This window comes from Dendrobates tinctorius, unplaced genomic scaffold, assembly GCF_039654945.1.
Source record: "Dendrobates tinctorius isolate UK_male_01 unplaced genomic scaffold, ASM3965494v1 ptg000031l, whole genome shotgun sequence".
NCBI classification, from domain to species: domain Eukaryota; kingdom Metazoa; phylum Chordata; class Amphibia; order Anura; family Dendrobatidae; genus Dendrobates; species Dendrobates tinctorius.
Window position 1 is genome coordinate 23,231,331 of NW_027361699.1, and position 19,033 is coordinate 23,250,363.

Below are 19,033 nucleotides of genomic sequence, written 5' to 3' on the forward strand. Positions count from 1 at the left end.
TCAATCTCTGTGCAGATATACGCATTTCTAACATACAATGCGACACCCCCTCCTCGTTTATCAAGTCTGTTTCTTGCAAATAAGTTGTATCCTTCTAGTCTTGTATTCCAATCATGTGTATTGTCCCACCAAGTTTCAGTGATTCCAATGACATCATATTTCTTTTCCTGTGTTAGTAGTTCCAATTCTCCTTGTTTGTTGCCCATGCTTTGTGCATTAGTATAGAAACATTTTAGTTTGTGATTGGTTTCTCTTTCTCCAATATTTTTTTTAATTAGATTCTTTCGTCTTTGTTCTTCCTTTCCACTTCTAATAGCAGAGTTCTCAGTAGCATTTGTCAGGTGTATGGCTTTTTCTGGTCTTTTGCTTCCCTTCCCATGTTGTTCTAGTTTAAAGCTCTCCTTACAAGTGTAGCAAGGCGACTTCCAAATACCTGCTTTCCAGTCTTCGTAAGGTGCACCCCATCTCTAGCAAGTAGTCCATCGTATAAGTAGTTCACTCCGTGATCCAGAAATCCAAATCGTTGCTGACGGCACCATCGACGTAGCCAGTTGTTCACCTGCAGAATCTTATTCCACCTCCTTGTTCCATGGCCATCCACTGGGAGGATGGAAGAGAAGACCACCTGCGCTCCCAGTTCTTTCACTTTCTTGCCTAAGTCTTCAAAGTCTCTGCAGATGGTTTCCAGGTCGTTTCTTGCGGTGTCATTTGTCCCCACATGTAGTAGCAGGAATGGGTAGTCATCTGTAGGTCTGAAGAGTCCTGATATCCTGTCAGACACATCTTTAATTTTTGCACCTGGAAGACAGCACATTTCTCTTGAAGTTATATCCGGTCTGCAGATAGCGGCCTCTGTTCCTCTCAACAGGGAATCCCCCATGACCACCACTCTCCGTTTCTTCTTCACAACATTTTTCTTTCTCCATCCAGGAGGACTCTGAAGGCGTACAAGGTTGCTGTTTGTTGGCAAAGTCTTATCCTGATGTATTTCTTCATCGTTTTCCTGCGTGAGAGCCTGGTACTGGTTTCTGAGCAGTATGGGTGCTGACTGCCTCCTGATCCTCCTGCTTCTCTGGGTCACATGTCTCCATTCCTCTGTTTCTTCAGGTGCACTTCGAATTTCTTCTCTTTCTGTAACATGAAGAGATAATTCTGCTCTGTCCAAGAACTCTTCACCTTCCTTAATGATCTTCAACGTAGCTAACCTCTCTTCGAGATTTTGTAACTTTTCCTCCAACAGGGTCACAAGCTTGCATTTGTGGCATGTGAAGTTTGGCTTTTCCACTGGTAAATCTGTGAACATGTAGCAAGAAATGCAGCTCACCAAATGGCTCCTGGCCTCTTCCATCTTGAGATTTCTTAAAAAGATGAAAGATGAGCCAAAATTCGCGCGCCGACAGGCGCGCGGTTTCTCCGATTTCCTCTTTTCAGCTGCAACGGCCAAAACCCAGTGATCGTTGAGCTGGCGGAGACTCTTCACTTATCCCAGAAGGCACTGGGAATATGCAAATGATCTCCTCAAGACTCTTCCCCTGGTTTCTCCGATTTCCTCTTTTCAGCTGCAACGGCCAAAACCCAGTGATCGTTGAGCTGGCGGAGACTCTTCACTTATCCCAGAAGGCACTGGGAATATGCAAATGATCTCCTCAAGACTCTTCCCCTGGTTTCTCCGATTTCCTCTTTTCAGCTGCAACGGCCAAAACCCAGTGATCGTTGAGCTGGCGGAGACTCTTCACTTATCCCAGAAGGCACTGGGAATATGCAAATGATCTCCTCAAGACTCTTCCCCTGGTTTCTCCGATTTCCTCTTTTCAGCTGCAACGGCCAAAACCCAGTGATCGTTGAGCTGGCGGAGACTCTTCACTTATCCCAGAAGGCACTGGGAATATGCAAATGATCTCCTCAAGACTCTTCCCCTGGTTTCTCCGATTTCCTCTTTTCAGCTGCAACGGCCAAAACCCAGTGATCGTTGAGCTGGCGGAGACTCTTCACTTATCCCAGAAGGCACTGGGAATATGCAAATGATCTCCTCAAGACTCTTCCCCTGGTTTCTCCGATTTCCTCTTTTCAGCTGCAACGGCCAAAACCCAGTGATCGTTGAGCTGGCGGAGACTCTTCACTTATCCCAGAAGGCACTGGGAATATGCAAATGATCTCCTCAAGACTCTTCCCCTGGTTTCTCCGATTTCCTCTTTTCAGCTGCAACGGCCAAAACCCAGTGATCGTTGAGCTCGCGGAGACTCTTCACTTATCCCAGAAGGCACTGGGAATATGCAAATGATCTCCTCAAGACTCTTCCCCTGGTTTCTCCGATTTCCTCTTTTCAGCTGCAACGGCCAAAACCCAGTGATCGTTGAGCTCGCGGAGACTCTTCACTTATCCCAGAAGGCACTGGGAATATGCAAATGATCTCCTCAAGACTCTTCCCCTGGTTTCTCCGATTTCCTCTTTTCAGCTGCAACGGCCAAAACCCAGTGATCGTTGAGCTCGCGGAGACTCTTCACTTATCCCAGAAGGCACTGGGAATATGCAAATGATCTCCTCAAGACTCTTCCCCTGGTTTCTCCGATTTCCTCTTTTCAGCTGCAACGGCCAAAACCCAGTGATCGTTGAGCTGGCGGAGACTCTTCACTTATCCCAGAAGGCACTGGGAATATGCAAATGATCTCCTCAAGACTCTTCCCCTGGTTTCTCCGATTTCCTCTTTTCAGCTGCAACGGCCAAAACCCAGTGATCGTTGAGCTGGCGGAGACTCTTCACTTATCCCAGAAGGCACTGGGAATATGCAAATGATCTCCTCAAGACTCTTCCCCTGGTTTCTCCGATTTCCTCTTTTCAGCTGCAACGGCCAAAACCCAGTGATCGTTGAGCTGGCGGAGACTCTTCACTTATCCCAGAAGGCACTGGGAATATGCAAATGATCTCCTCAAGACTCTTCCCCTGGTTTCTCCGATTTCCTCTTTTCAGCTGCAACGGCCAAAACCCAGTGATCGTTGAGCTGGCGGAGACTCTTCACTTATCCCAGAAGGCACTGGGAATATGCAAATGATCTCCTCAAGACTCTTCCCCTGGTTTCTCCGATTTCCTCTTTTCAGCTGCAACGGCCAAAACCCAGTGATCGTTGAGCTGGCGGAGACTCTTCACTTATCCCAGAAGGCACTGGGAATATGCAAATGATCTCCTCAAGACTCTTCCCCTGGTTTCTCCGATTTCCTCTTTTCAGCTGCAACGGCCAAAACCCAGTGATCGTTGAGCTGGCGGAGACTCTTCACTTATCCCAGAAGGCACTGGGAATATGCAAATGATCTCCTCAAGACTCTTCCCCTGGTTTCTCCGATTTCCTCTTTTCAGCTGCAACGGCCAAAACCCAGTGATCGTTGAGCTCGCGGAGACTCTTCACTTATCCCAGAAGGCACTGGGAATATGCAAATGATCTCCTCAAGACTCTTCCCCTGGTTTCTCCGATTTCCTCTTTTCAGCTGCAACGGCCAAAACCCAGTGATCGTTGAGCTCGCGGAGACTCTTCACTTATCCCAGAAGGCACTGGGAATATGCAAATGATCTCCTCAAGACTCTTCCCCTGGTTTCTCCGATTTCCTCTTTTCAGCTGCAACGGCCAAAACCCAGTGATCGTTGAGCTCGCGGAGACTCTTCACTTATCCCAGAAGGCACTGGGAATATGCAAATGATCTCCTCAAGACTCTTCCCCTGGTTTCTCCGATTTCCTCTTTTCAGCTGCAACGGCCAAAACCCAGTGATCGTTGAGCTGGCGGAGACTCTTCACTTATCCCAGAAGGCACTGGGAATATGCAAATGATCTCCTCAAGACTCTTCCCCTGGTTTCTCCGATTTCCTCTTTTCAGCTGCAACGGCCAAAACCCAGTGATCGTTGAGCTGGCGGAGACTCTTCACTTATCCCAGAAGGCACTGGGAATATGCAAATGATCTCCTCAAGACTCTTCCCCTGGTTTCTCCGATTTCCTCTTTTCAGCTGCAACGGCCAAAACCCAGTGATCGTTGAGCTGGCGGAGACTCTTCACTTATCCCAGAAGGCACTGGGAATATGCAAATGATCTCCTCAAGACTCTTCCCCTGGTTTCTCCGATTTCCTCTTTTCAGCTGCAACGGCCAAAACCCAGTGATCGTTGAGCTCGCGGAGACTCTTCACTTATCCCAGAAGGCACTGGGAATATGCAAATGATCTCCTCAAGACTCTTCCCCTGGTTTCTCCGATTTCCTCTTTTCAGCTGCAACGGCCAAAACCCAGTGATCGTTGAGCTCGCGGAGACTCTTCACTTATCCCAGAAGGCACTGGGAATATGCAAATGATCTCCTCAAGACTCTTCCCCTGGTTTCTCCGATTTCCTCTTTTCAGCTGCAACGGCCAAAACCCAGTGATCGTTGAGCTCGCGGAGACTCTTCACTTATCCCAGAAGGCACTGGGAATATGCAAATGATCTCCTCAAGACTCTTCCCCTGGTTTAACATAATTAAATTAATAAATTCCCAAAAACTTTGTTCTGCTGTGATTTCCTTAGATGCTGAAAAGGCATTTGATCGCTTGAATTGGAATTATTTAAATTGTACTCTACAAAAATTTGGTTTTAATATCCCTTGTATTACAAAAATTATGACCCTTTATTCCAATCCACAAGCAAGAATTTATGTTAATAATCATCTTTCTACCCCTTTTAAAATTACTAATGGAACTAGACAGGGATGCCCACTTTCTCCTTTATTATTTGCTTTAGCAGTAGAGCCCCTTGCTAAATTAATTAGGGATGACCAAGATATTAAAGGAATTAGTACTAACTCCAGAGACTATAAAATTAGTTTATACGTTGATGATATTGTATTAACCCTGACAGAACCATCTAAATCCATAAATCAAATTCAAAATTTACTCAATGAATTCTCTATTATCTCATATTTTAAAATAAATGTCGCCAAATCTAAAATTCTACATTTTAATTTAAACTCTTCTCAAATTCAAGAAGTTAAAAACATATCCCCATGGAGCTGGGCAGAAAAAGACTTTGTATATCTAGGTTTAAAGTTTTCTAGGGATATTAACTCTGATCTCTACTTATCTATGATCTTATTAATTCTATTATTAAGGATTTTAATTTTTACAATGATACAGGACTTTCATAGTGGGGGAAAAATTTAATTGTCAAATCGATTATTTTGCCCAAAATATTATGTTTTTCGATCTCTCCCGTTATGTTTCGACCTCATTTTTAACCAGCCAACAATCTCATATTAATTTTTTTGTATGGGGTAATAAAAGGGCTAGGATTGCTACTAATCAATTATTTACAAGCAAACCACATGGTGGAATGGGTCTGCCTAACATTACAGCATATTATTATGCTAATCTCATAAAGCAGTCTATTTGGTAGTGGCCTGGCCTATATAAACCATCTTGGAATGACTTGGAATTATTTTTCAATAAAGATACCCCACTAAACAGAATTATTTTCAATCTGCTTATCAAAAAAGGGACTTTCCCTATTAATCATCCTATTTTCTTAGCGATTTCGGAAGCTTGGATGAAATTATTCAGACTTAGAAGGCAAATTCCTAAATCAGAAATTATTAAAGTACTCCCTCTTTCCTTGTTTGAGGTTATTGCAGAGTTTAATCTAGATCCACTCTGGGCTACTTGTGGTGTTACCAAAATTCAAGACATTTACGATGGTAAATTTTTCTACCCATTTACACAAATCAAGGCCACATTAGGGATTCCCTCTTCTGCCTTTTAACAATTCTTAATCTTGAAGAACCAAATGGAGCTTTTTCTGCAGACCAAACCATATCTCTCTGAACCTTCTGTCCTTATGTTTTTTGGAGCATTCAATACCCTTATAAATGGTTTAACTTGGATCAAACCTTTTGTAAATCACCTTACATGATTAAATGGGAAGAGGACCTCCACCTTTCAGTACAGATAGACGATTGGGAAAAGGCGATTATAACAACGTACTCTTCCACTATTTCAATGACTCTCCAAGAGTCATTTTATAAACTATTATCACGATGGTACTATACTCCCTCTAGATTAGCCAAGATCAACTCAGACAACTCCCCAAATTGTTGGAGAGAATGTGGACAGATTGGTTTTCTATTTCACATATACTGGTCATGTCCAAAGATTAGACCATTATGGATAGAGGTTGAGTCCTTGGTTGGTCAAATTTTAAATATTAATGATTTTATTTTAACCCCTCAGTTGGCCTTACTCTCTGTGGGCATTGATCAGTTCAATCCATCCTTAAGACAACTTATTCTTCACTTTTTTTCAGTTACCAAAAATAATATTGCTTTTTTTTGGAAGTCCCCTAATATTCCCTCATTACAAGATTTAATTAATAAAACTTCTTTACATAAATCTTATGAAAATAAAATTGCTATTTCAAATAACTGCTTTAACAAATTTGCTTGTAAATGGAACCGTTGGATAGAACTATTTCCATAAGTGCATTGTTTTTTATTTCTAGTTTATATTTGTGTAATATATTTTGACTATGTTTTTGATCTGACAAATATCTATGTGTTCTATGTATTTTATGGATTGATTGCATGACAATGCATTATTTCTCTTTCCCCCTACCCTTTCCCTTTTTCATCTGTGCTAGCAGTGATGGAGCCTCAGACGCTGCAGCCCGCAACCGAGGCTCCGTCAGTGAATGACGGCACATCGCGAACATGTGCCGCTTTACGGCATGCGTCGCGATGCGCCCGACAATGGGGTTGAATGGTAGCATTAACGGACTGTGTTACACCGCGTTATACCACAATGTAACGCAGTCCATCTAACGGACTGCCTAACGTAATGTGAACCCAGCCTAAAAAAATTAGGTGCTCTTTCTGGCTTCTCTTTGCCAGCTTAGCTTCATATAGAGGTCTCTTTTAAGTCTCTGATCATTTAGGGGGCAATCTATCAATGAAGCTGTGCCAGGCAGTCAAAAACCAGACAGAACTGTCCATTAGATTCCACTCCCCATACCTGTCTTGTTTTTCAAGTTATGCTTTCCCTGAAACACTGCAACATTTCAAAGTAAAAAAGGGAACTTATCCTTATTGTATGTTGCCTGTGATCAGCATGAAATGGCTAACTGTTTCCTTTTGAACTATAACCACATTTCTGTGTGAGGAGCACTTTAAAGAACACTTGATAGTGAGCCAATGGTTTCATAATGTTCTTATGCATCTAATTTTAAAGAAGCCTTCTTAAAATTACAATTGTCCACTATCCCAGTGGTCAGAACCCAAGTGATTCCAAGAATAATGAGGCTACGAAACACTGAGGGTGGAGAGCTGTCTCCACTCTCTGAGCATCATGCTCAGCTTCTACTCCACTCATTTTCTGTGGGGCTGCCCATAAAAGTTTACGGCAGTCCAACAGACAATGAATGGAGCAGAGGCTGAATATGCTGCTAACCTCTGCCAGCTTCATGCAAGACAGAGCACTGAAGAGCCCCATTTTTGAGACTGCTATAGGTCCCAGCGGTTAGACCCTCAACAATAAGCCCATCCTCTTGAGGTCCCAGAGTTTGGACTTTCTTCTCTCCTAAAATCTACAATTTGTCTTACAGTTGACTAAACTTTATGGGAATATGTACACTGTTTGGATTGGTGAGACTCCTCTGATAATACTAAACGGATTCAAGGCTGTGAAGAATGCAATTGTTTCTCACTCAGAAGAGTTTTCTGGACGCCCAGTCACCAGCTTCATGGCTGATGTTACACATGCAAAAGGTAGGGGCAAGTGATAACTGAAGAAGTGTACTATTCGGAGGTACAAAACACTAACTATACATTACCACAATTTCTAAGGTAGTGTATAACTATGCTCAAAATAGTGAAAAGTGATATTTTAATATAAATGTTTTTCTATAGAAGATTATATATAAATTGGAACATTTAAAGTGTTTCCCCAACTTTTCAAACCATCCCTTAAAACATTAAACAAACAACCTTCTTTTCCATCCCCTCCGTTGTCAGGTATCGTAGCATCAAATGGGCATAGATGGAGACAACAAAGACGATTTGGCTTAATGACCTTAAGGAATCTTGGATTAGGAAAACGTGGATTGGAGTCGCGAATACAGAGAGAAGCTCAGAGACTTGTAGAGAATTTAGCAGCACAAAATGGTATTTGTATGACAGTTTATTTCTGTATTTAGCATATGAATAAAAAGCTGGGTGTCAAATGGATACATGAAAAAACTTTTCACACACTATACTATACCTCAACTTTAAAACCTAGGGAGATGTATTTCAGTTTGTAAACTCAGTTTCTTAATCTAGAATTAAAATTGTTTGTTGTAAAGTGCACAATTTATATTAATTTTATTATAGGGCAGAGTAGGAGGATACTTGAATTACTACACTCTTTAAAGGGGTATTCCCAGCTCCAACATCCTAACCGAATATGTAGTAGATGTAATAATAATACTATTAGCAAATACCTCCAATTAGAAATGTTGTATAGTTCTTCAGATTCGCTGTGTTGCTTACCCCATGTAGGGTATTGCAGTAGTTTAGGTATCCATGGTTATAACCACTCATACAGTGAAAGTTAGACAACTCTTAGTGGTATAACCATGGATATCTAAAGCTACTGCAATGCCCTGCACATGGGGTAAGCGACATAGCAAATCAGAACAGAACTATACTACTTTCTAATTGGAGTTATTTGGTAATATTATTACTAGCTGAAGAGTAACTAACTGAGGTTAGTTATAACAAATTCTAACAAATTATAATGATTATATTGCACCTAAAAATTGTCGCTGCATGTCATCTCCTCCTGTATATAGTGAATACTTGTGTCATCTCCTCTTATATATAATATATACCTGTGTGTCATTTCCTCCTGTATATAGTATATACCTGTATGTCATCTCCCCTGTATATAGTATATACCTGTATGTAATTTCCTCCTGTATATAGTATATACCTCTGTCATCTTCCCTGTATATAGTGTATACCTGTATGTCATCTCCCCTGTATATAGTATATACCTGTATGTCATCTCCTCCTGTATATAGTATATACCTGTATGTCATCTCCCCCTGTATATAGTATATACCTGTATGTCATCTCCAGGTTTCCTCCCGTCTGTACACTGTGGAGGCGCAGTGTCCCCACAACACAGAGCATTTCTGTGCGGCTGCTCCACCCCCTGATGCTCGGTTCTGCGCATCTGAGGCAGCGGTGGGAGGAGCAGATGTCGGAACTGCCAGGCGTGGTGAGTTCTGGTGATGCTCAGGGGGCAGGGAGCCAGGGATCTGCTTGGGGGGCGGGGAGCAGGGAGCCAAGGATGTGCTCGGTGAGTGTGGGATGTGCTCAGAGGGTGGTGAAACTCAGGATATATTCGCAGGGCGTGAGCCCGGGATGTATTCGGGGGGGCGAGGAGCCCGGGATGTGCTTGATGCTCAAGGGGCAGTGAGCCCAGGATGTGCTCAGTGTTTGGGGGCGATGAGCCCGGGATGTGCTTGGGTGTTATGATGAGTCAACGAAGGAGGAAAAAACAAAATAAAAGCTAAGTCCAGAAAAACCAGAGAGGTTGGCAGCTATCGGATTGCAGACCCCTGAACCTATCCACAACAACTAGCAGTAGCTGTGGGGGGTTCCTACGGTGCCCTAGACCCCTCGATCACAGCCGGAGAACTATATAGCCTAAAGACAGAAAGGGGAAAAACTAAATTGCCCCAGAGCAGACCCCAAAGCAATAGGCAGCCCCCAACATATAATGACAGTGAAGCAAGATGAAACCACTAACACAGATAGAAAGATAGGTTGAGCAAATGATGGGGCCCAAGCTAACTACATAGGACAGTATAGGAAAGCTGCTGTCTGCCATCCGCAAAAACCCTAAGAAAAAGAGCCAACCGACTGATAGGAAAAACAGGCCCTGAAGTCGCTAGACTTCAAAAGACTACAGTATATCAGCACTCAGGTATATTCTGAAGACAGAGCAAAAGATCAACAGATCAGAGACAAAAATGGAACTCAGCTCACCCCCCGGCCGGGGATGGCAGAACTCCAAAAAAACAAGGCAAAACAAAAACAAAACTGAAGAGTACAAAGCAGAGCAGAAAAACTTAGCTTTGAAATGCAAGAATCAGACTGGTCTCCAAGAATCCAGCAGGAAAATCACCAGCCAGGAAGAAGGGCGTCGGCAGCCTTATATCCAGTCCTCAATTCCAGCCACCCAGTCATCATCTAGCTGCCCATGTGTTTGGTAATCAGCCTCACTACCTTCCTTCACCAGAGGAGGGAGTTCATCAGACCTCAATGGTGAAGGGAAAAATGAACTCACAACACTTGGGGCGCAGTGAGCCCATGATGTACTCAGGGGGCAGTGAGCCCGGGATGTGCTCGTGCTCAGGGGGAGGTGAGCCCGGGTGTGCTCGGTGCTTGGGGGGCGGTGAGCCCGGGATGTGCTCGGTGATGATGAGCCGTTTATACATTTATCTAGCCTTGTGGACTTGTAGTATATCTCTTCCCAGAAGTACAGCTATTGAGGTTCCTGGATCCATCTCAGGTATCAGGTGGGCTATACGCTTTAGATGGGGGTGATCTGTCGCCACCTACTGTGAAGGTATTTCTGACCTGTCATGAATCTGGTTGCACTCCAGGATGGTCAGTAATGATAGGCAGGTTTAGCCATCTATGGACTCCACCTTGTATCCGGTAGCTTTTCTCCCCGCCATCTCAACGGTATCTGAACACGTCCTCAGGGTGTAGGGAGAACCAGGGCCTACAATGCTGAAGTTGTCAAAGAAGATGAACCTGGCTAGAGACCTGTTACTTTGGTCATCCAGGATTGCATATATCTTGAAGGCTTTGTCCTTGCAGCCTGCAGGATAGACTCGGACAAGGCAGATTTTTGAACAGGACCTTCCTCCTGTGAGTCCCTTACAGATTTCCGTACATTTAGAGCTGACCTCAGGGGTGTCTTCGTCGGTGTCTTTCTGCTTCTCATCATGCTCCTCTGCTTGTGACAATACTCGTGGAGTTGATCCAGGGTGCATGGCTGTATTGTGATCCGTGCTGCTGCATTCTGCACATTTCACACTAGCTTCACAGTTCCTGGCGAAGTGAGAGGTTGTGGCACAACATTTGATGCAGATGTTGCTCTCCTTGAGGAAACCTTTGCGATCCTCTAAAGACTTCTCCCTGAAGGCTCTGCATTTTAGTAGAGGATGTGGTTTCTTATGTAGAGAACAATGTTTAGTGAAATCCTGAGGCTTGCTCTCATCCAGAGGAGGTTTATTCACGTTGTGAGGAGGGCCTGTGGAAACATTGTTAGTTTTGTGGACTGCCACGGGTGTCCTACTGGGTTTGACACCGGGGGCAGTGGAACACGACAGAGTAAAGTCAAAACTAGGGTCATTTCAAATCCTAGATTGTTTAGTGACAGAATCAAAAAATACAGTGAAAGGAGGGAATGATATATTATGATTTTGTTTATATTCTGAACCACATGTAATCCACTTTTCTTGTAGGTTGTAAGGAAGTTTCTGTACTATCGGATTGACACCCTTAGCAGTGTCTAAGTATGCCAATCCGGGCAAATTTCCTTCCTCCTGGGCAACCTGTAATTCTATCAATAAATCACTCAAATCTCTATTCTTTTGATAACCTTTAGGTCCTATCTTAGGAAAATCATCAATTCTTTTATATAAAGCATTCTCTATGACTTCTACTGTCCCATAGCATTCATCAAGTCTTTCCCACACTTTACGTAGACTTGTGCGGGGATGCTTTACATTAATGTCTCTGTCTTTTGGCATGTTCAACCGACTCACTTCCAAGCCACTTTACTAGGAGATCCAACTCCTCACTACAAGAAAGGTCCAGACCATGAATGGCGTTCCGGAAAGAGGCTCGCCATAACCTATAGTTCTCAGGTTTGTCAGTGAACTTTACAAGTCCTTTTGTAGCCAGTTATCAGTGGGCAAAGAACTTTGCAAAGTCCATGGTGACGCCGTTAATGCTGATACAAGACGGTGTGTTATAGTCATGTCTAGTGTATGGTGTATCACCATACCTGTAAGACGCTTCTGACTCCGGATAGTCTGTGCAGTACCTTCTCGGTGAAGAAGGTGTCTCTTTAAAGCGGAATGGGAGCTGTACCTTCTCAGTGGAACGGTAGCTGCGGTCGACATCTCTGTGCTGGATGTCTCCTCGCCTATGGTAGTGAAGTTCGGGGTTGGGTCATTGATAATCGGCTTAGGCTGATCGATATGATGCGTCAGGGCTGTCATCCACACCGGAATGTTGACGGACGTACTCTGCAATGCGCTGGATCTTGCTGCTCTAGATCTGATCCAGGAATGCTGCTGCATCTCTCATAATCAGGATTCTTCATGGCTTCCAAATAAACAGCCTTAGCTATTGCAGCTGCTGTCTCTTTGTCTGCCACAAGTCTTTCTAGCTCTGCCTGCAAACATGCAGTTTCGGCTTGCAGGCGTGCAGTTTCCGCCTCTCTCTCTGCCTGCAAACGTGCGGCTTCAGCTTGCAGGTGTGCAGTTTTGGCTTGCAGGTGTGCAGTTTCTGTATCTTGATCTGCCTGCAAACGTGCGGTTTCGGCTTGCAGTTTCCGTATCTTGATCTGCTTGTCTCAGCTTTAGATGCATCTCTCGTTCGTCGAAGGAGGATCTTGCTTTGGCTGCTTCAGCCTCGGCACGAGTGACAGCAGTGAGCTGTGCTATTGATGACCTGCCAGAACTTGCTCGTGACCTCGTTTTAAGTGAGGATGTGCTGTTTTGAGACATTGTGTGCTTAGTTGCGTACTGCTGAGTATACTGGCGGGAAACTGAGTCTATGCATGGCGGGCTTTCGTGTGGCGGGAAAGATGAAGCACTTGTTGGCGGGTTGCATTCTCGGTACTTGTGACTGTATGGCGGCCGCTGCAGTATCCGCAGGCAGTGCGGTGTGGGTGCAAGGGTCTCCTTAAGTTGTATTCACTATCACACGTATCTAGCATCTGTTTTACTGTTCTGCCTTCATACACATTGACACGGTGTGCACTCTAGCATACAGCATAAACCACTGCTGTTTTCCAAATAAGCAGACTGTTCTCTGTAGTCTAACTTGTTTATTGGTGAAGAGTATAGAACATGTGGTAAAACTATAAAGAATATAAACGACATGGGTAAGTATTGGGCAGATGATCACAAAGCTAACACAATTACAGGAAGTATACAGTGTGATGCAAACTTTACATAGAAACACAAAGGTGTCTAATTACATCTACTGAGCACTGGCTGCTGTACAGTTAATAACATTTCTGTACAACACTGCATTGCAAGAAAAGATATTAACTTTACCAGATATGCTTTACCAGGATAACAAACTCAAGTAGGGGAGTTACAGGAGGACAAGTAAACAATGTGCGTCCTATAATATACACAGAAGAAAATTGCATCTCCCTCATCCCAGAATACATTGCTTCATCCCACAATGCATCACTCTGTTAAAGACACAGGCTGTAAAGTATTTAAGCCACAGCTATAAATTCAGCCACCACTAGATGGTGCTAACTAAACCAGCACATAATGCAAACATATTTGCCCTATATTCAGAGGGCAGAACACAAGGCACACACACAAGTACAGAAGAAGAGAGGACCCTGCTCATGAGGGCTCACAGTCTACAGGGGATGGGTGAGGAAACACAAGGAGAGGGAAGAGCTAGTTGTGCGGTGGTTCAGTAGACTGAGTGTTAGGAGTCTGATTTCTTCTTTCCCTATGATGAAATCTAAACCCTTACATGCAGCAGTCTCCTGCGTTTCATCTGCGGTAGAGGAGATTGCAGAGGAGAGTGCCTTGCGGAAACTCTCTCCAAAGGCTAAGTCCTCTGTTCCCTCCACTGAGCATACTCATGGGACGAGCTCCCATTGGAGTTCGGGAGTCACATGCTCAGGTCCTGTGTCTAATCCTATTGGCTCCTCCTGGAGCCTTGGAGACTTCTGGAAGGTCCCGTTTGGTATAAAAAGCGCGCATGGCTGTTCCGCCACGCGCTAATATTTCATACTCGCTGCTGTATGTATGTTGATGGATGCTTGGACTGGTGACTGTCTTATTAAGAAACCGCTTCCCTCTGATAATACGATTGTGTGAGTGTTTGGGTTCAGCCAGTAGCAGCGCTAGCGCCAATGAGCATATGCTCCATCTTGCTCAGCAGCTTAGCGTCTGCATTGCGCCAGCGTTATTGCAGCGCCTTGCCAGCAGCTCAGTATTTGCCGCGCTGTAGTTGCAGCTCTCTCTGCGTCCGCGGTTGCGACGCTTCGCACCTTATTTGACGGTAGGTCTAGACGTAGTCCTGCTGTTTAAGGCTACTCCTGTGACCGCGAATACCGCGACTGTATCGCTGCATGTCTGTGACTCTGAACAGACTCAGCGTTTAATTTGTGCTTACTTGCCGGCAACGCTGTGAGTATAACAGAGCTTGCTTTTGTGCACTGGTTGCCGACTAACCCTTGTGCACATTACCGCCTTGTGCTCTGCCTCTCTAGCAGCGGTTTTTCCATCCACCGCACGGTGGACCCCGAGTGGCGAAGGCACTTTATTTTTTATTTAGTGTCTTCCGCCACTCCTAACACTGAGGATCACTACAGGTTGTAGGCTTGTTGGAAGAGGTGGGTCTTCAGGTTACTTTTGATGGTTTCTATGGAAGGCGAAAGTCTGATGTGTTGAGGTAGAGAGATCCAGAGTGTGGGGGAAGCACGGGAGAAGTCTTGTATGCAGTTGTGGGAATAAGAGATAAGAGAGTGGGAAGTAGAGGAGATCTTGAGAGGATCAAAGGTTGCTTGTAGGTAAGTCCCGGGAGACCATGTCACAGATGTATGGAGGGGTCAGGGTGTTGATGGCTTTGCATGTCATAGTTAGGGTTTTGAACTGGAGCCTCTGGACAATAGGAAGCCAGTGAAGGGCCTGGCAGAGAGGAGAGGCTGGGGAATAATGGGGAGACAGGTGGATTAGTCAGGCAGCTGAGTTTAGGATAGATTGGAGTGGAGCAAGAGTGCTAGAGGGGAGGCCAGAGAGTAGGAAGTTGCAATAGTCAAGGCGGGAGATGATGAGGGCATGCACGAGCGTTTTTGAAGTTTTGCAGTCAAGGAATGTACAGATACGGGAAATATTTTTGAGTTGGAGTCGGCAGGAGGAGGTATGGGCTTGGATATGTGGCTTGAAAGATGAGGCAGAGTCAAGGATAACCCGAGGCACCGAGCATGCAAGACTGGAGAAAGTGAGCAGCCATTGACATTGATGGATAGGTCTGGTGGAGGGGTAGAGTGAGATGGGGTAAGATGATGAATTCTGTTTTGTCCATGTTCAGTTTTAGAAAGCGAGCAGAAAAGAAAGATGAAATAGCAGACAGACATTGTGGGATTTTGGTCAGTAAGGTGGAAATGTCAGGTCCAGATAGGTAGATCTGCGTGTCATCGATGTAGAGATGATACTGCAAACCGTGGGATTCTATGAGCTGTCCCAGGCCGAAGGTGTAGAGGGAGCAGTAGGGGTCCTAGAACTGAGCTGTGGGGAATACTGACAGACAGGGGGCGAGGTGAGGAGGTTTACATAGTTTACATAGTTATTAAGGTTGAAGGAAGACTTTAAGTCCATCTAGTTCAACTCATATCCTAACCTAACATGCCCTAACATGTTGATCCAGAGGAAGGCAAAAAAAAATCCATGTGGCTAACAGTAAGCTTCACATTAGGGAAAAAATTCTTTCCTGACTCCACATACGGCAATCAAACTAGTTCCCTGGATCAACGCAATATCAAGGATTATGCATAAACCTTCTTTCTTCCAGACGTAGAGGATGTACCCTTCTCCCTGTCTCAGGTCTATGAATAAAAAGATCATTAGAAAAGTCTTCGTACTTTCTCCTCATATATTTATACATTAAAATAAGAACATCCCTTAGCCTTCGTTTTTCCAAACGAAATAACCCCAAATGTAATAACCTGTCTTGGTATTGCAGACCCCCCAGTTCTCTAATAATCTTGGTAGCTCTTCTCTGCACTCGCTCTAGTTCAGCTATGTCTTTCTAAGGCTGGTGTCATTGGCCCGTCCTGGTCAGAGAGGGGTTAATTGTTTCTGCCTCTCTCTGGCAGAGGGTGGCTATTTAATGCTCACTTGACCTAGGTCCGGCGTCAGTTATACTCCTGCCCTCGGCTGATTTAGTTGACCTCGTGCGTACATGTGCCTTGTGCCTGATATCTTGCTTGCTTGTTTGGTTTTGATCTGGTTCTGTCCCTGTTTCGAGTTCTGTCTGTCCCTCTTGTACTGCGCTACTTCTGTGTATGACCCTCTGCCTGTGACTTGACTATTCTTTGCTCACCCCTCTGGTACCGCACAGCCCTCTCCGTGTACGACCCTCGCTTGTCTGACCTGCGTTTTCCTCTCCTCTTCTACAGTTTCCCTGCAGTAGGTACATTATATCATCTGCAGCAATACGACGCTAAGCCCCGCCCCCTGCAGTCACATGATCTAGGTCCTGGGACTCCTTACTATTTTCAGTGCCACAGATCCTGTCTGCTTGAACCGTCACTACTGGATTGGACCCCGCGCTCTCCCATAATGTGGGTAAGTCACCCTGCTCGGCGTGGCAGTTTGCCGACACCCACAGGGTCCGGACATTAGAGTCCTGACAGCTGGTTTCACATTAGCGTATCTGTGCGCTGCGTATGATCTGCATAGATCCATATACGTCACGCATACATATATTTTACTTTGTGTATGCAGTGACATGCATTTGCATCAGTTCAATGCGGATGCGTGCGCATGCAGCGTTTTGCGGTGTGCGACGGTGTCCGGTGAACGCAACATGTTGCATTTTTTGAGACATCAATTATGCGCAGTCATGCGGATGAGAGCGTCAAAACAACACATTACTGTCCATGGGAACGCATTGGTACGCAAGGACATGTGTACGCATGTGTTCGATAGGCATGTGTACTGTCTATGGGAACGCATTGGTACGCAAGGACATGTGTACGCATGTGTTCGATACGCATGTGTACTTCAGAATGACCAGGTCCAGGAAGTGTTAAATTAAACATTGTTTTTATTTTTGTTAAGAATTTTTTTTTTTCACAATCCCTGTCTCCCTGTGTTTTCTTTATCTCTTTATTTAAACATGTGTGTATTGTTGAGTGAAGTATTAACGGGTGTTACAGTCAAGGTGTTTAGTATTAAAGTTACAGTGAAGGTGTAAGGCTGTGTGCACACGATGCAGATTTTCAGCGGATCCGCAGCGGATTTTACAGCGCAGAAACGTTGCATATCCGCATTGTGATGTACAGTAGCCTTAAAATCAATGGGAAAAAAAAAACCCGCTGTGCAGACGCTGCGGATTTTTCTGCGGGGTTTTCCTGCGGTACAAAATCCGCAGCATGTTACTTCTTTTGTGCGGTTTTCCATCTCCCCTGTCACCAAATCCGCAGGGGGAGAACCGCAGTGGAAAACTGCACAAAAATCGCAAGAAAACCGCAGGAAATATGAAAGAAATCCGCAGGAAAAATGCAGGTCATTTGACCTGCGGATTTCTTCCATTCTGCACGGAAAAATCCGCAGGGCCAAAAAGTACGTCTGCACTCAGCCTTAGTATTAAAGTCAGCAAACATTACAGGTACATTTTACTTACTAGCGGCTTAAACCATTTTGTCTTGCCATGCCACACGTCCAGTATCCAAAACAAAGTAGGCAGCAAATTTATCCCTCATTTGGGCAACTTCCACTGTAGTCCTCAGATTGTGATCTTGGTAATCCTGCAATGTGGTAGTAACAGGATGTTTCACCAGGATGTAATTGTGCAGAACAACAAATGGTTTCACAACCTTATCAATTATCTTAATTTTTTAGACTGATGGCTGTTTCCAAAATGCACCATTTAGATACCAGCAATCCAAAGGCACACACCAGTTTTTCGTGCCCTTGTCAGTCGGTAGTTGTAAATACTTTTGTGTGATTCAAGTCCCGACTTGAGTATGGTTTTATGAGGTTGGCGCTAGGGATGAGCGAATATACTAGTTAGGATTCGGTACTTGACGAGTAATGCAGTACTTGCGGTACTTGAATCCTGGCGAGTAAATTTCACTACTCGCCTTGCAATATTCAGCACAGCCCGCACAGTCCCGCACAGCGCGGCACAGTCCCCGCACAACCCAGCACAGCCCCGCACACACACAGCCCATTACTCGCATTTTCCATAGACTTACATTGGACTCGCTACTCGTTACGAGTACCCTAGTATTTGGAGCTATTCGTAACGAGTACAGTGAGTCCGAGTATTTCACTACTCGCTCATCCCTAGTTGGCACACATTTAAAATGCCTCATCCCCAACCACAACAAATGGCATTGGCGGTCCTTCAGTGTTCGGAAGAGGTCGTGGCTGTGGAAAATTGATATTATTCCCATACAAATGTTGGCCCATGTCAGAGTTTTTGAAAGTATGTGAGTCATTTCCTCGTCCAAATGAGCCAACGTCCACGGCGACAAATCGACAGTCAGCATCTGCAATCGCCATGAGAACAATCAAAAAGTATTTTTTGTAATTAAAATGCTCGGATCCATTTCCAACAGGTTTTATAATCCGAATATGTTTGCCATCCACAGCCCCCAAACAGTTTGGAAAATTACAAATGTCCTGGAATTTTCAAGCATTTTCCAGCCAGAGTTCAGTTGTGGGAGGAATTCTTCATGCTGAACGTCACATAAAGCACAGCAGGTGTCTCCAAAATCCCAGAAAGTGTGGACACTCCAATCCAGAATTGAAAATGTATAGATGATAAGGTCTCTCCGGTAGCCAGGAAACTGCCGAACAAAAAATGGGAAAAAAAATCAGTACATGGCTTTTAGAACAATTATATTAATGACAGGTGTTTCATTTTAAAATTACATACCTCAGGGTCACCAACAGACATTCCTCGGCAGGAATTGCTAGACGTAGCTGTATGTCCTACCTGGTGATGGATCCTCGGACATGTAGCAGCAAGTCATGGAAGC

The 19,033-nt window shown here is 44.5% G+C and overlaps 1 protein-coding gene across 1 annotated transcript in view; it reads left to right on the plus strand.

The window, feature by feature from the left end:
• LOC141086300 (cytochrome P450 2J2-like) overlaps positions 1 to 19,033 on the plus strand; it is a 75,982-nt gene that overhangs the window by 35,794 nt on the left and 21,155 nt on the right. The window contains exons 2-3 of the mRNA XM_073572256.1: positions 7,599 to 7,761; positions 8,008 to 8,157. Of these exons, the coding sequence (XP_073428357.1) occupies positions 7,599 to 7,761; positions 8,008 to 8,157 (313 nt within the window). The remainder of the gene's footprint in view (positions 1 to 7,598; positions 7,762 to 8,007; positions 8,158 to 19,033) is intronic.